This window comes from Trachurus japonicus, chromosome 24 (genome assembly GCF_045865225.1).
Source record: "Trachurus japonicus isolate A0001 chromosome 24, Traja_1.0".
In the NCBI taxonomy this organism is placed as follows: Eukaryota; Metazoa; Chordata; class Actinopteri; order Carangiformes; family Carangidae; genus Trachurus; species Trachurus japonicus.
The window spans coordinates 21,855,888-21,879,945 of NC_140930.1; the positions used below are offsets into that span (position 1 = coordinate 21,855,888).

A 24,058-nucleotide genomic window follows, 5' to 3' on the forward strand; every position below is an offset into this window, starting at 1 on the left:
TTCACATCACCTCAAACAATGAACACTCAGTAGCTACCTACAGTGTAGTGACTTCTCTTTGGTAATACTTCAATCTGATTTTCATAAACATTCTGTTACTCACCTTTTAACATTTGGTGTTTGCAGATACTGAATATGTTCCTTATATGATTCTCATACTTAATCTAAATATGTTGAATAACTATAATCCTAATTCATCTGGCACTTTATGCTTTACAAACTACTCGCTCCAAATCCTGAAGTTTCGGAGACAATCTTCTCTACTTGTGCTTCTGTTCTACTACATTTTAGCATTCACCACTATCCTGTGATAGTCGTTTAAAACTTTTAACATCTAAGTTTAAATTGAACAACTGTCTGACCGACTATAGAAGCTGTAGGATAAAAACAGACAGAGACTGTAGTTATGGTCATAAAAACAAAACTGTATTAAGAGTAGCCTGTTGTTGTTTTCATATATTCTTTTTTTTGGTAGTGATGGTGAAGACAACAATCATTTTAAGGGACAACGAGGAGTTTCTATTTGGTTATAAAAAAGTCTCACGTTAATGTGGATGAATCTACGCTACCACTTGTTAATGGGCCCATTTTCGATAAATATATCGTTTTGTCTCTATCGTTATTTTGTTATTTTAATTAATGGTGGAAATGCTGGGCGAGCCGACCAGCGTTTCCTTACTTTCGGTTTCATGGCGAGTCATGAGAATAACGCCGCCGAATCGCCGTTTATGGTCGGAACTACGGTGGTATGTGATCGTCTTCCAACCTCTGACTTTAATTCTTGATGAATGAAAACATGAGTCTGTCTTGCGCCGGTCAAAGAAATGTACGGTGCGCGCGGAGGCTCATAAATGTAGTGTGAAAACGTTTCGCTTTTCCAAAACTCCTCGTTGTCCCTTTAAATTTTGAACAGAGACTTAAGATGAATGCCTTTGTGAAGAATCTTAGTGTAAAAAGAACAAAACTTTTCTTCCTAAAAGAATAACAGAGTACTTCATAGTAATTTAATGGAGTCAGGTTTTCAAAAGATGTTCAAAATTGATTCCATGCAAGTTTTTCAAAGAGTCATTTTCAACTCTTTGTTTTGATTTTTAATTTTATTATCAGATTGAACCCTTTTTCCTGAATCAAACACTGGAGGAAGGAAATGTGAAAATGAATGGCTCCATCAGACCACTTAGTTGTTTCCTGTGTTGTGGATAGACCGACCTACTCCATCTCTAATTCACTGGCCAGATACATTCTGTGAATTTATTTAATTTAAAGTAGGGTATCAGGTACCAAGTTAACTCTAGTTTTGGCTGAAATGTGGGACAATCCCCACTCTTGCAGGTACCCCACCCCCTCTCCTCCCTCATGCAGAGAGGGAAGGGCGGTGAGGGGGGGGGTGGGGGGGGTCCAGCAGCTTAATCCTTCTCATTTTGCTGCACGGCCACTGTGTTCCCTTCAGCTATTGAACAGAAAAGGAAAGGGGATTTTCCAGTGGCTTATTCCTCGGGGTTGGGTGGGGCGGTGGGCTGTGTGTGTGTGGTGTGTGTGTGTGTGTGGGGGGGTTTAGATGGCGCGGTGTTGTACATTTTTTACAATATCATTACATGTGCCACAGTGCAGAAACGAGAAGCCACCGAGCATGTGTTTTCACGTCTTAACAACACACTGAGTTTTCTCCTTGGCCGCACTTTTATTCTGGTCACTGCAGCTCTGAGGGCTTGTGCAGCGTGGCTCCAGGAATCAGTCAGCTGTGGTATTCATGACCTTCAATTATGTCTGCAGCGGCTCCACAAACCATGTTTCGATGGAGAACTTCTACTTTGTGGCATATTGGTGCCTGGTCCGTTTCTCACCGTTTTTTTTTTTTTCACAGTCTGCAAACATGCTGAAGTGAGACTTTGTGTGCTTTGGAATAATGCAATATACAGTGGAGCGGTGACTTGGCAGTTAGTGTATTACAGTTTTCCGTTTTGCCATATGAGCAAACTGCAGCATAAAGAAGTTTAATCCCTTCGCATGACGAGGCAGGAAGCGATTTTCAAATAAACGTCAGCTGCCACTTAACAGGGGGAAACTGTTTGACCAACATCAAGTAGAGGAACCTGCTCAAATATCACTGGCATAGTTTATCACAGCTTTAATTACTGCTACGTTAATGGAGCAGGTGTAAGTTCAGAGAGTTGCTCAGGAGTCAGACTCTACAGAAAGCTGAGGTAAAGTAAACTAAGTCAGTCCCAACTGGTTTTCAGAGTTGGAATCAAGGCGCACAGCAATGTACAGGTTCTCCTTGTCAAATCACAATACAATTATAAGTAGCTCAGTCAAAATATTATTTAAGTGAAACTGCTAAGGTATTTGCTTAGAAAAATACTTAAATATAAGTGTTCATAAAGGAATGAACAACATTTCCTCTAGACTGGCAACCTAATGCTGGCTGGCTATGTAGCTGAGGCAAAACTTATAGCAAACTACAAAATATACTAATTAAATGTTACTATTACAACTAAACAAGGCAAGGCAAGGCAATTTTATTTGTATTGCCCGTTTTTACAAACAGTTTGTCTCAAAGGGCTTTACATGGCATCGTAACAACATCCTCTGTCCTTAGACCCTCACATCCACTGAGGAAAAACTCCATGGAAAACCCTTTTAACAGGGAAAAATCGGAGAAACCTCAGGGTGAGCAACAGAGGAGGGATCCCTCACCCAGGACGGACAGACGTGCAATAGATGTTGTTAAAGACAAGAAAACAGTTTATAGAGTTTATATATACAACACCAACATCACACTAATGTAAAGAGCAGAAGCTGCAGTACAGACAATGAAAACATTTTTTTGTACTACTCCATTTAGACAAGGATGGTGAAACAGAGTAGCACATTAGTCTGATTCACATTCCCTGGCAGCTCAGTCCACTGCAACTTATGACGACTCATGCATATAGATGAAATTCAAGCAACTTGAGAAAACATCAATTTGATGATGAGCTCATAACAGAATTGTTTCCATGGTCACTCAAAGTGTTGAACCTGGCTGGGATGTACTTTGTTCAATGCCCAGCTGTGACTCAATAAATCAAAGGTATGCATCACTTGAGTTGATCACTTCTTTTGAAGTTATTTCTTGCCTGAATTCCAGTAGTGACAGTGAGAAAGAGACAGAAAGTGAAAGAGAACAGAGTGATGATATGCAGCAGAGAGCCACGGTGGCCACTGGGGATTAGGACTATGCCTGCACCTTCATGGTACATCCACTACAGAAGTGATACAGGCAGCAGAGGTTACAGCCAACAGCTGGACAGATTCTATTAGAAGAGAGTGATAGAGGTGTTCTCAGAGGACAGTGTAACAAAGTCTCACACTGGCGTGTGCTGATGAGAATGGCAGGGTGGTGAGGTCAGCTGGCAGCGTTAACCCTAACCCTAATGGCTGTTCCAGGATGCTACTCTCTGTGTTTACTCTGAGTCAGTCTCCAGAGACAAGCATTACAAATGATTCATGTAAGAATCATGCTTACTTGGAAAGCTGAAGGAGGCGCCCACAGCTCGCTCTAACACATGTCGGCATGGGTGATACCCAGAATCTATCTATCTATGCTCAGTCCTACTCAATTTTTCAAATAATATACAATTATATTATAGTATTTTATATTTCAGATAAAAGTGATGGTATGGTTTTACAGCCATTCTTACAATGTAGCCTACAGTGAAGCTCATTTTTCACTTGTCAAAAAGAGCTAACATATGGCAAAAGAAAAAAAATGGTAACACTTTACTTGACGCCTATCTCTATAACACATTATAACCATACGTATAATGAGTTATAATGCAGTTATAACACTGTATAACTATAGTTATAAACACTCATAAATTATCATAAGGCTTTATAACAATAAGCATAAAACATCATAGAGCATTTTTATAATGGCTTATAAGGTCTTAGTATTATAATAGAGTTATAATGCTCTATAATGTCTTATGCTTGTTGTTATAAAGTCTTATGTGATTTATGAGTGTTTATAATGATAGTTATACACGTTTATAAGCCAATTATAACACATTATAACTATATTTATAAAGCATTATAAATGTGGGCATTGTCAGCCAGTTACTAACAATTATAACGTATTATAATACCTGACCTTATAAGTCAAGATAAAATGCTTTATAGTGTGTTATGATTATTGGTGTTACCAAAAAAAAGTATGAAAAATATTGCACATGGCATTAAATATTAAGATATTTGACATTTTGGCCGAAGTCTAGCATAGTAAAAAAGAAAAAAAGCACATCCAAAATGCAGTAGGTGCTAGCATGTCTAGCATGACCACAATGGTCAAATGGCATCTGAAAACATATTGTATTTCACCTCTAATTTCCATAATACAGAAAGTAAACTATAATAACATGTGTCACTTCTTCATCAACTAATTTGTAAAAAAAAAAAAAAAAAATGTCTCAGTGAACAGCAGCTCTGTTACCATGTTGGGAAACAGACCCCAACATGGCAACAGTTGTATATCAACATGAAGTCATTTTGGTTTCATCACCACATCTGAAGTTCATTTCTTTTTAATTAAAGCGGCCACAGTGATTAGAGATTACCTCGCACTTTTACCTTTTTACAACAGCAGCACTTTTACAGAAGTCAGCGTTCTCCAAACCCAGCACCTGTCCACCAGGAGAGACTCTGCACACGTTGCGCTTTTTTTTTTAATCCTTTTTTTTTTCTTACCTCTTTATTGGTGCAGCTGTATTTGTGGTGTGAAATAAAATGCTACTTAACATCTGTATTTTCTGCTTTCACAGTGAGTGGATGTTTTACAGCCGTGTTTAAAGCTGATTAATAAGTTTTGCACAGGAAATGTGTTTTTGTTCACAATTGCAGCATTTCGGTTTTATTTTAAACTTTCCCACCTGCTTGCTGCTGCTGCTGCTGCTGCTGCATGCGTATCTGCCTTCACTTCACCATCAGTGTTTGTGTTGTGGTTTTGTGTTGCAGGCTGGTCAAAGACGCCCCATGGGATGAGGTTCCTCTGGCGCACTCTTTGGTCGGGTTCGCCACCGCTTACGACTTCCTGTACGAGTACCTGAGCAAGGGCCAGCAGGAGCGCTTCCTCCAGGTGATCGGCAACGCGTCGCGCCTGATGTACGAGAAGTCCTACGTCCGCGGCTGGGGCTTCCAGTATCTACACAACCACCAGCCCACCAACTGTGTGGCGCTGCTCACAGGAAGCCTGGTCTACATGACCCAAGGTCGGTGACGCACGGTTTTCATACGTATGTGTTGTTTTTTTAAATAACGGTGCTACATTCACATGTCCACATGATGTTTAGTATCAAATGTTGGACCGTTAGCTTCATTCAACATTCGCTCTGTTTATCTCTCAGCAGATTTTCCTTCAGCAGCCTTTTAAAGGGGTTTTATGACAGATTTAGCAACTTTATGGAGCATGTTTGCCACTTTTCCCTTTAGAGAGAAGCCAGAGCTGCTCACGTCTTTACCATTTCATTTGACCATTTAACTTGATTTTATGTTGCTCACTTGGAAGAGTTTAGTCATTACATGATTTACTGTGTCGGGGTCTTCTGTATTTAAAGTAATTCTGACGATTTAAGGTTATAATGTAGACCATTAAGTGCCACCGTTGAAATGACCGCCTACATAGAAGCTCAGTGGATTCACAGGTGGATTTAGACTGAAATCAGTTTGAATAAGAAAAAACTACCCAGTCAATGTCAGTTCAGCCAAGTGTGACGTCATTTAAATGCTCATATCAACATTTTAGCCATTTTTGCATGACGTTTGATGTTTAAAGCAGAAGTAAGCAGAATGTTTGTGTTAATATAAGTCTTAGATAGTTCTATCTTCCGACAGCAATCACTTACATAGAGTGTTTGGTCTGAAACACGGGTCTGTCAGTCACTCTGCTCTGCTGTAAGCCGAGGAGAAAACTTTCCTTGTATCCTACAACCTTTATCCAATGAGGAGAGAGAACGGCATAAAGGGGCGGACCTCTCTGTGTGTGCAGCCAAGGAATGCGCGTGAATGTGGTGACGTAGGGACGAGGACCAATAGATCCATGACGAGGGCGGGGGCTGCTAACTCCATCGGCTGACAAGAAGTTATGGTGCGTTCAAGGCAACCCGTAACTCGTGTTTTTCCGACCTGTGAAGTCGTACCAGTTCGATCTGGTACGAGTTCACGGGTCAGAAGTTACGAGTGGCCGTTATAGTGACTTTCACAGGTAAAACAGGTCGGAAAAACACAATTGGTTTGCCTGGAACGCTACAAAGTCGTAAGTCGTGACTTGAAGCTGTAATTTACGGTTTCAAAAGCCTGCCTGGAACGCAGCATTAGCCAAAACGACCGGATCGCTTACTTCTGCTTTAAACCACAGATAAAGCATATCCTCTCATGGATCAACACTGCAGATAAAGCAGAGAGTGCAAAAGATGGACTTGTGATGAACCAGTGTCAGTCTGAGACTCGTCAGTACTCAGTCTCAGTTTGCTTATGAGAGAAACTGACTGGAATTTCAGTGGTGTCAGCCTGAGGTTATATCTGCCATCTCTGTTCTTAATCCTTTGTAATTGCTCTCCAGACAAAGTTTTCCCCAACTGTCACATTCTCCTTTTAAGAAAGAGTTATTTTCTTTTTCTGCAGCGTTTCCTTTGTGGGATCTGATTCCCTGGTCCTTCTTTTTTTTTTTACCTCAATATCCTGCACTAAGCACTGTGTATAGCAGCAGAGATGGGCCATCAAAAGGTGAAGTCCTGCAGTGCAGCCTGTTTTGCTTACAGGGATTTGATTTCTGGTACAAAAGATCCAGTCCTGATGTGAACCAAGCGACAGCTGTCTTACTGGGAACCACCGTGGTCACAGTGGTTTTATTTGAGGCTTTTATTTAATTTAATTTTTTTGTAGAGGGCAGAATTGGGCTGAAAGCTCTGAGAACACTCAGGAGAGTCGCAGCCTTACCTCTCTTAGCTTCAGCAAAAAAAAGGGAGTTTACTCCAGTTCAGCCTGCCTTTGTTACCGGAGGAAAGAAATGTGTCTAACTGCTGCTCGAGTGCTTTGTTTACAACACATTTTATATGTTAGTGCGTTTTACCAGAGGCCTCATGCAGAGATGATGGTTTCATACCTAGCAGGGGTGAGAAAACTGCTTCTTGATAGATTGCTAACACATGATGGATTTGCAATGATGGTCTTTATTTCAGCTGTTTCATTTGACAGCTCCATCTCTTTGTATAAGTATCATTAATTTCCTGTGCAGCGGGGGATGGCTTTACGCCTAAATATTATTCTGTCAGATGACATGGAAATGTTCCAGTAAGACCAGCCAGACATGAACAAACTTTGGTTCCTCTTTATTAGTTATCTGTCACAAAAGTATAAGCCCACGGCTGACATGTTGGACAAAGTTATTGTTTCTTCAGTATTTGGTGCCTTACAATAACATTTCACAGAATTGAAAAATGTTTGTGCTCTGCCAGACCGGAGTTGTTAAGATGAGCTGATAACGAGGCAGCGGCAGCTTGGAGGAGATGTGCATTCCATATGCAGGTGTTTGCCTGTTGGTGCCTTCAAGAACCAGAGTGCTGCACAGTTTAAATCCAGTTCATGAGCAGTGAACCCGGGCTCCGCTGTCAACCACATCCTTGGCCCTGACCCCCCACACTAATATCAGAATATCAGCAATATTTGCAGCCATTTTACAGTATTTTTCATTAAACTGACTTGTTTTCAGCTTTGCTGTCAGCACTTCTTTGCTTATAATAAAAAATACAATGATAAAACAGTATTTTATATAAAAACAGGCCTGCAGTGCTGTGAAAAAGTATTTGGCCCCTTGCTGAACTCTTATTTTTTTCACGTTTGTCACACTTAAATGCTTAAGATCATCACGCAAATGTTATTATCAGACAAAGATAACCTAAGTAGCCTAAATATAAAATGCAATTTATGAATGACAATTTTATTTATTAAAGAAAAAACGCTATCCAAATCTACCTGACACTAAAAAGTTATTGCTCCTCTTGTCAACTTGATGAACCAATTTTTTTTGGAAAGAGTTCAGTTTCACTATCCACACCCAGACCTGTTGAATCCAGAAATCACTTCAATACAACCTGTCTGACAAAGTGAAGTAGGCTGAGAGATCTCAAAAACCAACACATCATCTAAATAAATTCAACAACAGATGAAAAAACATTAGTCATTGACATCTATCAGTCTGGAAACTGTTACAAAGCCATTTCTAAAGCTTTGGGACTCCAGTGAACCACTTACACATTAACTTGGGTTATCTTTGTTTCATTGTAAAATTTGTTTGATGATCTGAATCATTTAAATGTGACAAATATGCGAAAAAAAAAAAAAAGAATTCAGGAAGAGGTCAAGTACTTTTTCACAGCATTGTACATTGGTGTGAACGGTATTGAACTCAGGTGTGAATATGAGTGTGTGTGGTTGTTTGTCTCAACATGTCAAACCCGTCATAGGCTCTTATGTGTCAGTTATGTAATACTCATATGATATCTGTATTGCACTCATCAGATGTTTTTCCAGTCCTTCCTCACACATGAACAATCACCCTCCATGCCAGATCTGGGGATGAGACATTGCCTGAGGGAGGCTGGAGCCACAGCCACACCTCAGACATGTGTGTCATTCAGGCTGAGTGCTGCTCTAACCTCTTAACATGGTGGTAGGCGGCGTGTCAGGGGCTTATAGTAAATGTGGACTCACTAATGCTTACGCTCATTCAATTCAGAGTCAGTGACTCATGATGAAACATTACTGATTCCTATTATGAAACTCAAGTCTTTCTCCGAAATATGTAACGGAAAAATAGATTATACAGCAGAAAATGGAAGAGCTACTGTATTATCCAGTTCTTTCCTCTAGTTTGTCATCATTTTCCAGGCAATGAAATTATGTGTAACAAAGGAAACATCTGTCTCAGTGTTGTAAAAGCATGTATCATGATATTGGTGCAAGTGGTTCCGTAAGAAAAGATGAAGTTTGTCTAATGATATCCTGCCCAGTACTAGTGCAACCAGACAAAATCAGTTTTCTCACACTCACCAGATTCTTCTCATTTTAATATTTCTTGTTCTTATTTCTAGTAAGTCAAAGTAAAATACAGATTAGACTGTCATTGAAAAGCTGCAATAGTCTGTGGCTATTGTTAGCAAATTTTACCTCAGGTCATTATATAGGCTCTACTATTTATATTATTACCATTTACATTACACCATTATTGTCACACTTGACAAGAGTAGCTGCTGTTTAAATGAAGTTACATAATGTGCTGGAAAGTCAAGCAGTGTTTAAACAGTATGAATAGGTTCAAGCTGTCATAGACATAACGATAGCAAAGGACAAACAGTAAATGTAAACCCTCATAATTGGGCTGTCAGCATGTGGGGAACATATTTCAGCACTGACTTTCTTCAACTAAAGTTGCCCTTCATCCACCCTGTGTGTGAAGAGAAGGAGTGCAGGTCGAGTTAAAGGGCGTTATTGAGAATAAATCCCTTGATCTTTATCATTGCTTCAGGCAGCAGAGTGACGTTGCTCTAAAGAGTTGTGGGACAGTTCCAGTTCCCAGAGCTTGAAGCTTGATGTGTGCAGAAGGAGGAATAGGGGTGTCTAGAACCAGCACCAGGACCAAGAGTCAGACCTATATATAAAAAAAAACTACCCTAGAGGAATTAGCCACCTTATTAAACTCTAGGAAAACAGGAAATTAAAGGTAGAGCAAGAGTTACTTTACTGTCCTGGATACAGCACCAATACTCAGTGTTGCTGCTCTGGTTAAAACAAAAAATCTCCAGCAGCCCAGAAAGCGTTTTACCCTGTTGACAGGACTCCTCATGTAAATTTTCATTATAGTATACCTCTGCTGCATCTATTTTCACGTTCATGTTCTGAAATAGATACTTTCAACAAAACCTTCAAAATTCAGTCGCAACACTGACATCATACCGTTTGTCTGCTGTGTATGTGTTTCCCTTTAAATGTGACTTTTCAGTTAATGATTTCATTTGAATTCCCATTCATAACGCCTCCATTGAACTCTGTTGTCCTGTCATATAGTTTCTGTTAGTGCACTTGCTGACTGCTCAGTTTCTCTTCTGTTTTCTGTTAGATGAGAACACTTACTATTTCTTCCTCTTCTGGAAAAATAGAAGACCTTACTTTGGGGGAATGGTTGGGATTTTTTTTTTTTCTTACCAGGAAAGATGTATTTGTCACCAATAATTTAGTTGAACTAACCATAAAAAGGAACAGCAGAGACTCTCCATTGAGCAGTATTTTTGAGTATTAACAAAGTAGTTGGGAATACTCCACAAAAGAAACCCCCCCTTATTTATTGTTTCAATCATCCTTCCTCAAGCTAACTTACAGAAAAAAAACATGGCTTTCCCATGTTTCCCCCATGTGGAGACATGTGAACACATATCCACACATAACCACATGTGTTTCATTTGATCACATGACCACATGCTGCAACATGGCAGAGCTCGCCTTTCCAAATGCAATAGAGTTTACATAAAGATGGATGGTTAATTCAAAATTGGGCAGAATATGTGGAGCTGAGACTTCAGCATGTGCCAGTCTGATAAATGTGGCTAGCACAAATACTCATATTGCATTGTTAGCACGCAGGGCATTTTGAAGGCTTAATCAAATATATAATTGATTTTGCTGGCTAATTGGCTAATTAACAAGCCTATAAGCCAGGTATGGCAAGCGCAGACACTGGTATCTACTAAGTGCTGAATTTCACACACAAAAAGAAAATAAAACACAGCCTGGACTTCCTATTTTTTTTTTGTCAATTAATAAGAAGTAGTATTTGTCGAACTTCTTGCATGAAGATCAAACAGCCCAGAGGTCATATTCAGTGACAAAAAAACACACACACACTGATGTTGCTTTGTTTCAACATCAGGCCTCAACAAAAACGGAAACTTTATTAGATGACATTGTAATTATTTCGACCAAAAAACGTATTAAATGTGGCTGTAAATGGATGAATTGTTAAACATTTGTCATTGATGAGCAATATCCACTGACAGCTGCTGTTACTCTATGGATCAAACCAGCACTGACATCTTAAAAACTGGATTGACTCTGTTTAAAAGTCCATGTAATGTTTTTACTTTTGAGAAAAGTGTCTGCAGCCGGCCAAAGCCAGTACTGCCCTAAGTGGCCCAGGACTGTGAGGGCTGGTGAAGAGCTATTTGTGTAAATGTGGTCTTTGTGCGTGCCAGGAGTTCCTGTTTGATGGTAAATACCTGCTCTGTGTAGTTCCAGCGGTCCCCAAAGTCAAACTGCACACTGCTGGGGACGGCTCCAGTGGGTGGAGCCACCCAACCAGTTACTGCCGATGGCCCCCGGGATTCCTCAAAGAGCTGTGGCTGGAGTGTTTATGTGGTCACTTGTTCTCATAGTAAACTCTATGTGTGTGATCTGGCGTGTGTGTCTGTGTGTGTGTGTGTGTGTGAGAGAGAGTATACATGGTATAGTGTGCCATAGTGGTGTCATGCTTTCCATGGCGGTGCTGTGTGTGGAAGGTTTCTGTAGGTAACAGACTGAGGAGCCTTGTTTGCTGTTTTTCATTAATTCCATTGGTGACATAACACTCACAGTCGTACACTCTGAACATGAGGTCCTACTGGCTTTGTCGTGTACGTCCTCTCACTTCACGTCCTGCTGAGAACATACCGTATTCTCAATAATCTAAGCACTTTGAAGGCCCGCTGCCTCCAAGGAGGATTACCGCTCTGTCTTTGTTTATGCAAAGCAGCAGAAGTCTATTCCTGGCCATATACAGTACTATGCTAACACTTGTCACCAGCTTTTCAGTGGGGATTAGCATAAAACGCATGAAAAGCTAACAGTAGACCAGTGATATTGTCCATAATACGCCACAGGCTTTATATTTGGGAAATGTGTTCCCACTGCTGTTCTGCTTCTCTGGTTCAAATGAGATACCACTATGTCGCTAACTGCAGCTTTTTACTCATAAGTCTTGAATATTATAGCTCTGTGAGTTAAAATTGTTTTCTCAATAGACCCCTTCACAGATTGTAAACATCCGGGTGGGCGGGGCTTAGCTGGAGGCAAAACATCTGAAACACCGTAGCTTGTAAACACTGGTTAGCATGTTTTAACGGACTGTTTTTTCAAGAATGGACGAGGAAAAGTCATATTTTAATGAATATGTTAGTACACCCACCCTCAGAGACCGTGAGTGTTATTTTAAAAAGTTGACTCTAGACCGTCATATGTAGGCCTAGCCTACAGTAAATTCTCAAATAAAAGCTGAGTCTCAAACAGACGCCCAGCCGGGTCTATCTCTGTTTTCTGCTACAGTAGTTCTTGTAAATGTACTAAACCTCTGAAAGCCCATGATCGCCTGTTTGAGCACTTTCTAAGCTGCTTCAGTCCTGCTACAGTTCTCAAAGACCCGACCTCGGTCAGATCCGCAGCCAGGTGTTGAAGCCTGGACCCGGTGCGGCCCCGGGCTCACGTCACCAGCATTAACTCTAGACCGGACCACAGCAAAAAAAAGAAAAGAAAAAGAAGAAGCCGGTGGTCCGCCGATCCCAGCTATTAAATGTTTTCGACCTGAACCCGGTACATCCGGTCGTGTTGTTCGGTCCGGCCCGTTGAGACCTCGGACTGACACAAGGAGAGAGCCGGGGCTATAACGTTACAGTCTGTGGGCGGAGTTTATTTACAAGAAGTTTAATCGGTGCTTGTAAATGAATGCTGCGCTGGATCCGACTCTTTCCTTCTATTCTTACTCTTTTAAACAGAACCTATTATATATTTTCCATGTTTGCTGAGCATAACATTTGTTCAAAATTAATTTAAAACCTGTCCCGTACACAGTAGACGCCTAAACAGATGCTGGGTCAGTTGTTTTACCTTCAGTGAACGTCTTGACGTCTATAGATTCTTTCGATCAGTGGTTAAACCGAGGTCCACGGTCCTTCAGGGTGCTCCTGGGGTCCACAGCAAAGAGAGATATAATTGATTTTCTCTACAAATCAGTACATAAATTGATGTGAACTAGTTTAAAGAACATAGTGTTAGATATTGCCTCAATCTATACTATAGGTTAATTTGCATTGAACTAGATTGTCCATTAATCAATGTTTCCCAGGTCTGGCGAATTATCTCCTACAAATTATGTTAAGTAGGAGCACAGATCACCCTGATTCTGAGGAGCTGGACTGATGTAACCTCATACTTCCACAAGGACACTGTGCAAGCATCATCCTTGTGCGCATCCCCAATAACTCCAGAAAAGAGTTTAATATCCTCAACATATCATACCCAGTGTCAGACATGCTGCGGCCACAGCGGGTTTCCTTTTTCTCGCCTGCGGCTTGTGAAAAAACTTGTGATTTTAACTGTTAAACACATTAAAATTGATTTAATATTTATTTCTTTGGTAAGTGACCATGGTATAAGCGGAATAATGCCCTTTGGGATAATACTTTGCTTCGCTTCGGGCGGTTCACGTCTCCACATCGTCCATTAATTCTTCATAATTGGACACCTCGCCGGGCATTATCGATATGCTTTACTTACGATCTAATAAAAGGGTTAATTTTGAACATGTTCCTTTGTTCACACTTTTTTAACACATATTGTATCTTGAGGTCAACATGGGAGCTTTGAGCAGAAGCTACTTGCGAAAATCACACTTCAAGTAAAGCTGGTTATTTCTCACCTTCCAGCCATTTTCCTGTGTCAATCGATGCAAATCAACTTCTCAAGAAATGAAACAACGTATTGTGGTCGTACGTGAGAAAGTAACTTAACACTGACTGAGGGTTGCTGCCAGTGCATTTCAAATCAAACTGCCCTCCTGCCTCCAGGCCTGAGCACCAGGGACTTTGCAGCAGCTCAGTTGGAAACATAGATGCAATTGTTGGACAGCTCACCAGCTACTATTGGTGCTTTTCCACGACACTTTCACGGCATGGAACGGCACGGCTTGGCTCGGTAAAGATGCTTTTCCACTACAGCTGAGTTCTCTAGTTCCTCCTCAGCGGGGGCGGGGTGATCGTGGGGGCGATCGCGGGGCCGCATTGTCCGTCTCTTTTTTTTTGATCCTCTCGTCAGCTCCAAACTCACTGGTCTGCACCTCGTTAACAGACCACAGTGGTTTTACACACAGCAACATTTAACTCAGGTGAAGGAATAACAACAGTCTGATACAGACCAGCTGGCGCTGTTGCTGCTCTGTTTTTGAAATTTCCAGGTTTGATTCTCATGTCGGACATAGCGCTCGCGACTCTTCCAGTGACGCTCTGTCCAATCAGTGGAAGGCAGTCGGCTGACGTCATGTTTTAGTATCGCTTCGGCTCGCTTGGAACCAGGGCCGAGGAGGTACTAAAATAGTACCTGGTACCAGGTACTAGAGCTAGTGGAAAAGCAAAAAAAGCGGGCCATGGCGTACCGTGCCGTGTCGCGTTCCCCACATCCCCCCACATTGATCGGTACATGCAAGTGTCTTTACCAATCGTCTGTGTATGTCTGTGTGTTGGTACTCAGTTGAAGTCACTTACAATTAAAAATGTAAAATGTTCATCAGTGTCAATAACAAAACCAATGCGGTGACTGGACACTCTGACTCCATTTAAACTGCTCCATCTTTGACTGCATTGCTCCAGGCTACCTTCAGGAGGCCTACCTGTGGACCAAGCAGGCGCTGTCCATCATGGAGAAGTCCATGGTCCTCCTGCGTGACGTGACGGACGGCTCCCTGTATGAGGGCGTGGCCTACGGGACCTACACCACCCGCTCTCTGTTCCAGTACATGTTCCTGGTGCAGCGCCACTTCTCCATCGGCCACTTCGACCACCCCTGGCTCCTCCAACACTTTGCCTTCCTCTACAGGACCATTCTGCCCGGTAACAGCCAGCAGCACCTTCTTTTTTTTTACTCTTTAAAATGCTGGGAAATGCATGTGATTACTTCTCTATTGTAACGTAAGAAAGTGCATGTGACAAAACCACATGCAATTAAGATTGCATCTTCAACAGAGCAAGACACATCTATGGATGAGAATTGATAAGATATTACAATGACATTATCGATTTTGATTATCCCTAATGATTCCTGATCAATTTTCTACAGGAAAAAGACACAGTCTGGTCACACAGTCTACACAATGTTGACACAAGTCTGAAGGCTGTGGCTGAAATGGGGCCTTAGAGCCAAACAGCCTTGCTCAGATTTACTTTTTAGAAATGTATAAATGTAAAATACAAATGTTGCTCATCCATCTTATATTAGCATGGAGCTGTTAACCTTGACTGAGAGATAAACTCTTTTCTTTTTTTTATGTCCACTATGCACTGTGTGCACTTGTACCAGTGTTAATTTAGCTTAATTATTTTCATCAACATATAATGAAAACTGAACAAAAACTTGCATATGATGAAAATGCGATTTGACACTTTAGTTGAAGAATAAAAACAAGACAAAGTCCAATCAGAGCTACTAGGAAGAGAGCCAATCACAACTAATCTCTACAGTGGTAAGGTTAGATACACACATTTGATCTCAGCCATTGAAACAACTAAAAGTAGATGTAAAAAAAAATGTTAGCTGTGAAAATTAACACTGACTGGTACCCACAGAGGCTGCTGCTGGGAGGTGTCAGTTCCATTTGGTGCTCATGCATAAACATCTTTCAAACTTTATCCTGTCACATTTCTGCATTCTGTTGTGCTGTGTGTATTTGCTGCACATTTGTCTATCTGGTGGTGCTGGGTGTATCTAGTATCAGTGCATTGAGCTCTCAGGGCAACCATACTTTTTTTCTTACATGAATATACAGTACGTATATGTAGCCTGCCAGAGTCTTCAAACCATGAGTAAGTGGTTACTTAGCTCGCCAACTGGTCCAAACAAGTGTGAATGCATATTGAAAGTCAGAAAACTATATGTATTAGATTAGGCATGAAAATGACCTGAGGCTGCCACACAGGAGAGGAGAGGAGCTTCTCCTCTGGGCTGATATGGCTTATGCATGCGTGTAGTCATTACCTTTCTGGATGCCTTTCAAAGCTGAGCTGAGATCTGCAGGGATCAGCGGCATCCTGGAAGTTTGATCCGAAGGTCAGGACGAGGGCAGCGGCAGAGGAGGAGGCGGGAGGGGGGGGGCACCTTGGGTCAGGCTCAGACATTTCACAGCCCCCCGCCAACAGTTTCTGTATTGTGTCTGAACGGCACTGCCGCACTCAGACAGCACCTCTAATTACAGCAGCCAGGAGAGACCTCAGACCCCCGAGCCACAATAGCAGCTTTCTCCCTCCACCAGACTGGAAGACAAGGCCAGATTATCCTCAACTGGCCCCTGATCAGCCTGGATGATCGCTGCCCCCCTCACTGACTGTGTGTGTTCTGTGTTTGCATAGAGCAGACAGAAAGTAAATGTAACCACCACTAGAAAATAATGTGCACTCACTGATGATAAAAACTGCATTTAAATCAACTGAAATAACTTCAGTGCTTAAAAGTTGGAGAAAAACAGAGCTGAGAAGGTGGCATACCGAGCATGAAGTGTAAATGCGGACAAAAAGTGAAAGTGTCAGTTGGTACAGTATGTGATAAAAAGGAAATGGAAGCATTAAGTTAAAGGGGGTGAAAATGTCTGTCCATTTATGTGTCAGTTGGAGTTTGACGTGTAATAATGAAGTGTGAGCTCTGAACGGAGCTGAGCTGTTAGTTGGCCGATCGCTGTCCTTTCACCACATGTTTGTTTGTTTATGACTGGAAGCAAACACTAAAAAAAGGTTCAAGCTGACATTGAAGCTCCAAACCAATACTTGCTTAAGCTGAAATAGTATGTATCTTGTCAGATCCTGTAACAAACATAGTAGCCGTTTCTCAATATAGAGTAGGCCAAGTCTGGACTCTCTTACTTGGGAGTTTGAACTTCACACGTTCACCTCAGATCCAGACTCCTGAGGACAGGAGACTGTTTGCAGTTAGAACAGCGGTGGACTTCTGATATCAGCAGCTTGGCACAAGTTCCACTTCTAGACACACCTGTACTTGACTGTACTGTGGCTAGGGTAGTAGCAGTGGCAATAAAATATCTAATCTATAATTACACTGCCTCTGTACATTTTCATTTATATGAATTTTTTAATTAAAATGTGTTTTGTGTTTTGACGTGCATAGACACAGCTGTTAAAGTTGTTTGGTGTTAAAGTGTTCAGTAAAACACGCATTCATTCATCACCCTCTCCGACAAATATTCTTACACTCAGATCAAATTTAAGCTTTCTCAAGTATTTTTTCAGATATTAAAAAAGTACAGCAGAAAAATAACCTCATAGTAGTACACACAGCACAGGTCATCTCAGGAGCTGCTGGTTTGAAATGTTTTTTTAAAAAAGTGATATGCACTGAAATCTACATGAACCTTGTTTTTAAGTCTATGTTTACCTTGGAAAATTATGTAGCTATTAAAAGCTTGTCTTTGTCAAGTTGTGTTTGATGGACAGACAGCTGTCATTAGATTACTCATACTCAGAAAAAAGAAAACATTGAAATGTGATGGTTCTTAGAAGTTGTGGATGTAATAAGGGGCTTTCCAAGCACACTCACTTATGAATGTTTATTTAAAGTGGTCATTGGACAAAATGCTGTGAATTATGGTGTGTCAAAAACTGACATTTTAAGATGTTTTTACAAGCTCCACATATCGCTAAATGTTATATTTTTGTTGTTTTTGGGACGACAAACTGAAAATCTGGTACATTAGCTTTTCATTCTTGATATACTATCATTTCTGCATGACACCACTGTAACCGGCCGCCACTGAACTTGTCCACTCTGTGCTTCCACTAGGATTTCAGCGGACCGTGGCCATTGCAGATTCCAACTACAACTGGTTCTATGGGCCGGAAAGCCAGCTGGTCTTCTTGGACCGCTATGTGTTGCGTAATGGCAGTGGAAACTGGCTGGCGGATCTGATTCATCAAAACAGGGTGATGGAAGGGCCAGGGCAGGCTGGAAAGGGCCAGCGATGGTGTACTCTCCACACAGAGTTCATCTGGTAAGCTGCTGAACTCACTTTAATAATGGGAAACATCTTGCTGCAGTTTGTCTATGTGGAGCTATTATTAAAGGGGAAATCCACCCACAGATCACTTTACTATCTGATGGTGATCTACCATGCGTGTCTGTATCTGTTGCCTGGGGTTTAGATTTCTTACAAACAAGGACTTGCAAAGTTGCAGAAATTAAATCCAGGGATGCAACTGATATTTTAGTGAGTTAGTAAGTAATCCTGTAAAACAGCCTCACGGATTAATCATTTTTGTTGGCATCCATCATTATGTTTCATCAACGGTATATAGGCAAACCACCATTCTTATTCTTATTATCTTGAATAATCATAAAACTTGCTTATGCAGTTCACTTTTAAACAATTTCACCAGATAAGATTAGCAGGAGTTTACAGTTTGACACAAAAGTGCAAAGTTATTAAAATGCCTTTATTTTACATGGCAATTAGTTTAAAAATCATAGCCAGCAGCACATTGAGAGCACCAACACTGGTCTTCATCAGGGCTTTCTAACACACCTGCACACAATCGCTGCAATGAAGGAGGTTCCATGCCAGTGTGCAATGAGAGAGAGAGAGAGAAAGACAGACGAGTTCACACATTGGCTTTGTTCATCATTCCACATATCCACATACCAAAATACTGTAAATTAACTCCCACCTAACAAAATACACCTTATAGGACGCTATTTACAAAAAGGGGAAAAGTCTACTTCATGATTGAGGTACAGTTATACAACTCAAAAGGTGTCACGTTGGAATAGTCTCTTTACACGGTCACCTCCTCTGAGAACAGTTGCTTTCAGTGTGTTGGGGTTGTCTCACCTCCATATAGTGTGATGCCATAGCATTCTGGCATTTTTGGTACAGATGGTATTTTGATGTTCTGCTAGTCGATCTTTGATTCTTCTTTTTGTTTGTCCAACATAGAAACAACCACAAGGGCACTCCAGTCTATAAACTACATGTGTAGTGTTGTATGTCAGATGTTATTATGTCTTGAAATATGTCAGTTTTTTCCACATTCTCACAGTGGTTGCAACTGACACTTTTTTGCACTTTAGTGTCAAACTGTAAACTTCTGTGTCAAACTGTAAACTTCTGAAAAAAAACACACCTAAAATTTCCAAAGAACACCTGTTCAATGGGATTAGTAGGACTTTGAACAATGGGCAAAAACACTGTAGTTCCTGTATATTCAAAGAGTTGATAATCTTGGATGCCTTTGATGAACCATTGCCCAAGAGTGTGCAGCATTATCCCCAATTAGACTATTGATCAGGTCTACCTTTTTCTGACAACATATTTTCCAGACTAGATTTGAATGTGGCTCAGTTCTAGCAGTTCAAAACATACACTAACTAATTTGTTTAAAGCATACCGACACCCTCATATGTTGTTTTCTCTGACCAGCTTCAACACTTAGGTTAGGATTGAGGGTTACAATGATAGAAGTTCTGTAAAGCTAATATTTGAAGTGTTGAAACCCTTGAATCCTTTATAAATGGATTACGAAAAAGCCAGCTGTGAGAGCAAGCCAACATTTATTTTGCCAGAATCATCTTCTTAGTTTCTAAGTTTGTGTCTGTGTTTGTTTTTTTGCCCGAGGGGCAAGTTGAAAATATATTGGGTGAGGATTAGTTTTGTAACAGTCTTGCAACATATGCAACATTTCTTCACAGAAAGAAAAAAATCACATGCTTCTCAGGGTTTCCATACTTTGGGATCAAAACTCCATACAAATACTTTGTTCATCTGATGTAGGTCTTCTCATTGTATTCTGCAGGTATGACCCGAACCTGACACCTAAGCCACCATCAGACTTTGGGACATCCCAGCTCCACTACTTTGAAGACTGGGGTGTTGTCACATATGGAAGTGCTTTACCTGCAGACGTCAACCACACCTTTGTGTCCTTTAAGTCGGGAAAGCTGGGAGGACGCGCCATCTTCGACATTGTTCACCAGAACAAGTACAAAGAGTGGATCAAAGGGTGGAGGAACTTTAACGCCGGCCATGAGCACCCTGATCAGAACACTTTCACCTTTGCGCCCAATGGTGTCCCGTTCATCACAGAGGCACTGTACGGACCCAAGTACACTCTGTTAAACAATGCGCTGTTGTTTGGCTCGGCTGTCTCAGGGAGTTGCTTTAAGCCGTGGACTGGACAGGTCACAGAAGCCTGCGACTCCAAGTGGTTGAAATACAAAGTGGGGCTTGCAGCCGACACCCAGGGGAAGGTAGAAGCTGCCATGGAAAGACAGGGAATGGTCTTCATACGTGGTGAGGGACGCTCTGCTTATCATCCAGAGCTGAAGATCAAGAACTTTCAGAGGAACCTGCTTCTTCTTCACCCGCAGCTCCTCCTCCTCGTGGACCACATCCACCTGGATCCTGACAGCCCCACCAGGGCCATGAGTGCCTTCTTCCACAACACGGAGCTGCCGTTCCAGAGCACAAAGATAGATGGTGTTCATGGAGCATTTGTATCACATGGAGAGGACAAATATAAGATGTTCTGGATGGACGACACTGGCTATAGTAACAAAGGAATGATAGGGTATTGGAATTACCCTCGAGGGTACCCATACAATGGCTCCAACTACGTCAATGTCACAATGCCATTGAGGTATCCTCACACGAGGGTGGCCTACATTTTCTTTGGACCAGGCGTGGATGTGCAGAGCTTCAGCCTCCGTGGTGACGACCAGAGAGTGGACATTTACCTGGCCACCAAGGATCACACCTACACCATCTACCTGCTGACCGGAGAGGTCACCAGTAAGCCTCTGTACTCCATGGTGCTGCTGGACAACAAGAAGATCGTCTTTGAGAAGATGTCATCATCTGCAGCGGACACCACGCCGGAAGAAGTAGAGGAATACGTCAATGTGATGGAGGACAACCTCCAGCACGTCAAGCCCGTCTTCCAGCAGATGGAGAGACACATCCTGGGACGTGTCCTCAACACCGCCAGCTTCCGCAAGACCGCGGAGCGCCTCCTCCAGTTCTCGGACAAAAAGAAGACCGAGGAGGCCATTGAGAAGATGTTTGCTATGTCCAAGAAGCAGGGCAAGGGCAAAGGGGGGAAGAAGGTGAACCTTGTGGAAAAGCTTTCCGAGAGTCTACCCGACATATTTGCACAGATTGAAGTGAACGAGAAGAAGGAGAGGCAGAAATCTTCAAAGCGAACGTACGAGGACAGTCCGGAGGAGGGCGACGCCGACTCGAGGGCCTTCATGGATTATCCAGATAAGCGCAAGAACGGTAAAGGCGGCTTCGTCAAGGGCCGCAAATTCAAAGAGGTTCACATGGTGGCCACGGCGGGGAGCGAGGACCTCCCCAACACAGCTTCCTACATCAGACTCTTCCTCCTCCTGAACACTGCCACCTTCTTTCTACTGCTGGCCGTGTTACTGACTCGCTTCCAGAGGGGGCGAAGCTTGCACACGCAGAGGTGCTTCTACACCATCCTTCTGATCGACTGCTTCATCTTACTGTACCTCTACTCCTCCTGCTCTCACACGCAGTGTTAACATCATGAGCGGGGTGAGGGGGGTCGTCCAGCTACAGATCGAACGACCTGTTTGTCCATGGTGAGCTAAACACACCCCACACCTCAGTCTGAGCCAGATCTTACAACAAAACCTTAGGGCCACTAGTAGAAGAAAAATCTGAGATTTCAAAAACAGAAATGGAAATACAGAATGAGAATTTTCACACTTCCTGTTCCCTTACCCTGAAGACTTTTTTAGTGTTCTTTTTGGGTGGGTCATTACCTTGGTTACATGATCTCTGTAAGCTTTCATGTCTGTTAAAAGAAGCCAGTTACTAACAAGTGTCTGCCTTTACAGCCTTGTTATGTTCGTACAGACTGTCACTAACTTACTAATGGCGCTTTTCCACTAGCGTGGTACGGCACGGCACGGCACGGCACGGCCCGCTCTTTTTGCTTTTCCACTAGCCCCTAGTACCTGGTACCAGGTACTCTTTTAGTACCTTAGTACTATTTTAGTACCTCGGCCCTGGTTCCAAGCGAGCCGAAGCAATACTAAAACGTGACGTCAGCCGACTGCCTTCCACTGATTGGTCACAGCGTCGTCACTGGAAGAGTGCGAGTGCTACGTCCGACATGAGAATCAAACCCGGAAATTTCAAAAACACAGTACTGAGACTGTTGTTATTCCTTCACCCGAGTTAAATGATGCTGTGTGGAAAACCACGCTGTGGTCCGTAATCGAGGTGCAGACGAGTGAGTTTGGAGCTGACGAGAGGATCGAAAAAAGAGAGTGACGGACATTGCGGCCCCGCGATCGCCGCGATTGCCGTGACTGTAGTGGAAAAGCGCCATAAGATGAAAGGGCTTTTGTAGAAGAGGTCAGAGCTATACCAATTTAACTTAAGTGGAGCGGTGATGACACTTAAATCATGTGACTGTGGTGTTTATTTTTTACTTCTTGTGATTGTATTTAGGCTTCAACATCATACAAGTTTATCACAAAGTTTATTTTCTGTAAAAAGCACATGGCTCATTGTCAAGGAAACCAGGATGATGGTATATAACCTTAATTATTGTGATATTAACTCTTCTAATACTGTGACTTTTTCTAGTCAAGACAGTTGTATTTGTATAGCCCAAAATCACAAATTTACCCCATGGGGATTAAGGATATTAAGTTAAAATTAAGACTTTATTCTAGCAATATTATGAATTATATTCTCATAATGTTATGACCTTTTATTCTCATAATATCAATTTCTAGAAATTACAACATCACTCCCATAATATCATGTGTTTTTCTAATTTCACACCTGAAATCTCAGACTTTCTTTTTCTAACACTGGCCCTTACACTTAGGATAAGATCTACCTAACGGGTGTTCAGGAAAAACAACTGATTCCAAATAGGAATTGATGAATTGCCGAGATGAAACCAGATCACCTCTGATGTAATAAGCTTCTGTGGAGCTTTAGAACCGAGTCTGTGTGAAGTTTGTCCTTTGTAGTGTTCAGAGGTTCCTGCCTTGTATCAAAGATCTCAAGGTTAGCCACTATAATGCAGTCACCACAGCTGTACTTGAGATTTGTCCTGTCTACATAGTTCATAGAAATACATTTAAATGTATATATGTGAAAGCAAGATATATTTTTATGGTCTCTCTTTTTTTTTTACCATTTGTGAATAAAATTTCCACCCACACTCGTGAAGTTGTGTATTCATTGTGTGTTGTGTCCTGTGTGCGACCAATCTAACCCAATGGCATAGAGGATTAAAGTTCATCAGAATTTGTATCCACACTATACTTGGTAAGGGAATTGCACTATTGACAATAAAACAAAACTATCATCAGTCATATCCTTGAAATTCCTTGTCCAGTCAGTCAGTAGTCACACTGGCTTTGAAGTGTTTGTTTCATAAGATATAAACATGCCCTTTGTTTTTGATCAGCACTTAGAGCAATTTCCCAGTGTAGTCACTGTATAAAAAAACAAGGAGAAAATCTGTTGTCTGTTATTTGTGAAATCTGGATCAGAGACACAGATTGTCCCGAGTAATGAACCTCTGAAGTGGAAAGTTTTATTTACCAGCTGACAATGCTGAGAGACATCTGTTGTAACTCTCCAAATAAACACACAGTCTAGACAATTGACACTTTCTCACCCTCCTCGACTCGTGTGTCAAAGTGCCTTTAAGCTGGAGATGGAGTGTTGAAAATCCACAGTGGATAAAATCATTATGAACAGCAGTCAAAACTATTCCCAGGCAGAAAGCCAATCAGAAATCAGTTCTGCATTTTCATCATCAGCAGAACAAACTCATTTTCAATGCACTGATAATTAATATAGTTTTGATTTGAAGCATTCATTTGTTTATGTTATCCATCAGCTGTGAACGGCCCAGATGTTGCTGTGCCCAGAACTCTGATGTCACAAAAGCATTGTGGG

General features: G+C 41.6%; 1 protein-coding gene across 2 annotated transcripts in view; it reads left to right on the top strand.

Annotated features, from left to right (window-relative positions):
- Nucleotides 1–22,006, top strand: part of dse (dermatan sulfate epimerase) — a 28,202-nt gene extending 6,196 nt beyond the window's left edge. For both annotated transcript variants that reach the window (XM_085770291.1, XM_085770292.1), the window contains exons 3-6: nucleotides 4,993–5,246; nucleotides 14,700–14,939; nucleotides 17,893–18,100; nucleotides 19,899–22,006. In XM_085770291.1, coding sequence (XP_085626417.1) covers nucleotides 4,993–5,246; nucleotides 14,700–14,939; nucleotides 17,893–18,100; nucleotides 19,899–21,648 — 2,452 coding nt within the window. In that variant the 3' untranslated portion in view covers nucleotides 21,649–22,006. The remainder of the gene's footprint in view (nucleotides 1–4,992; nucleotides 5,247–14,699; nucleotides 14,940–17,892; nucleotides 18,101–19,898) is intronic.
- Nucleotides 22,007–24,058: the final 2,052 nt, after the last annotated feature.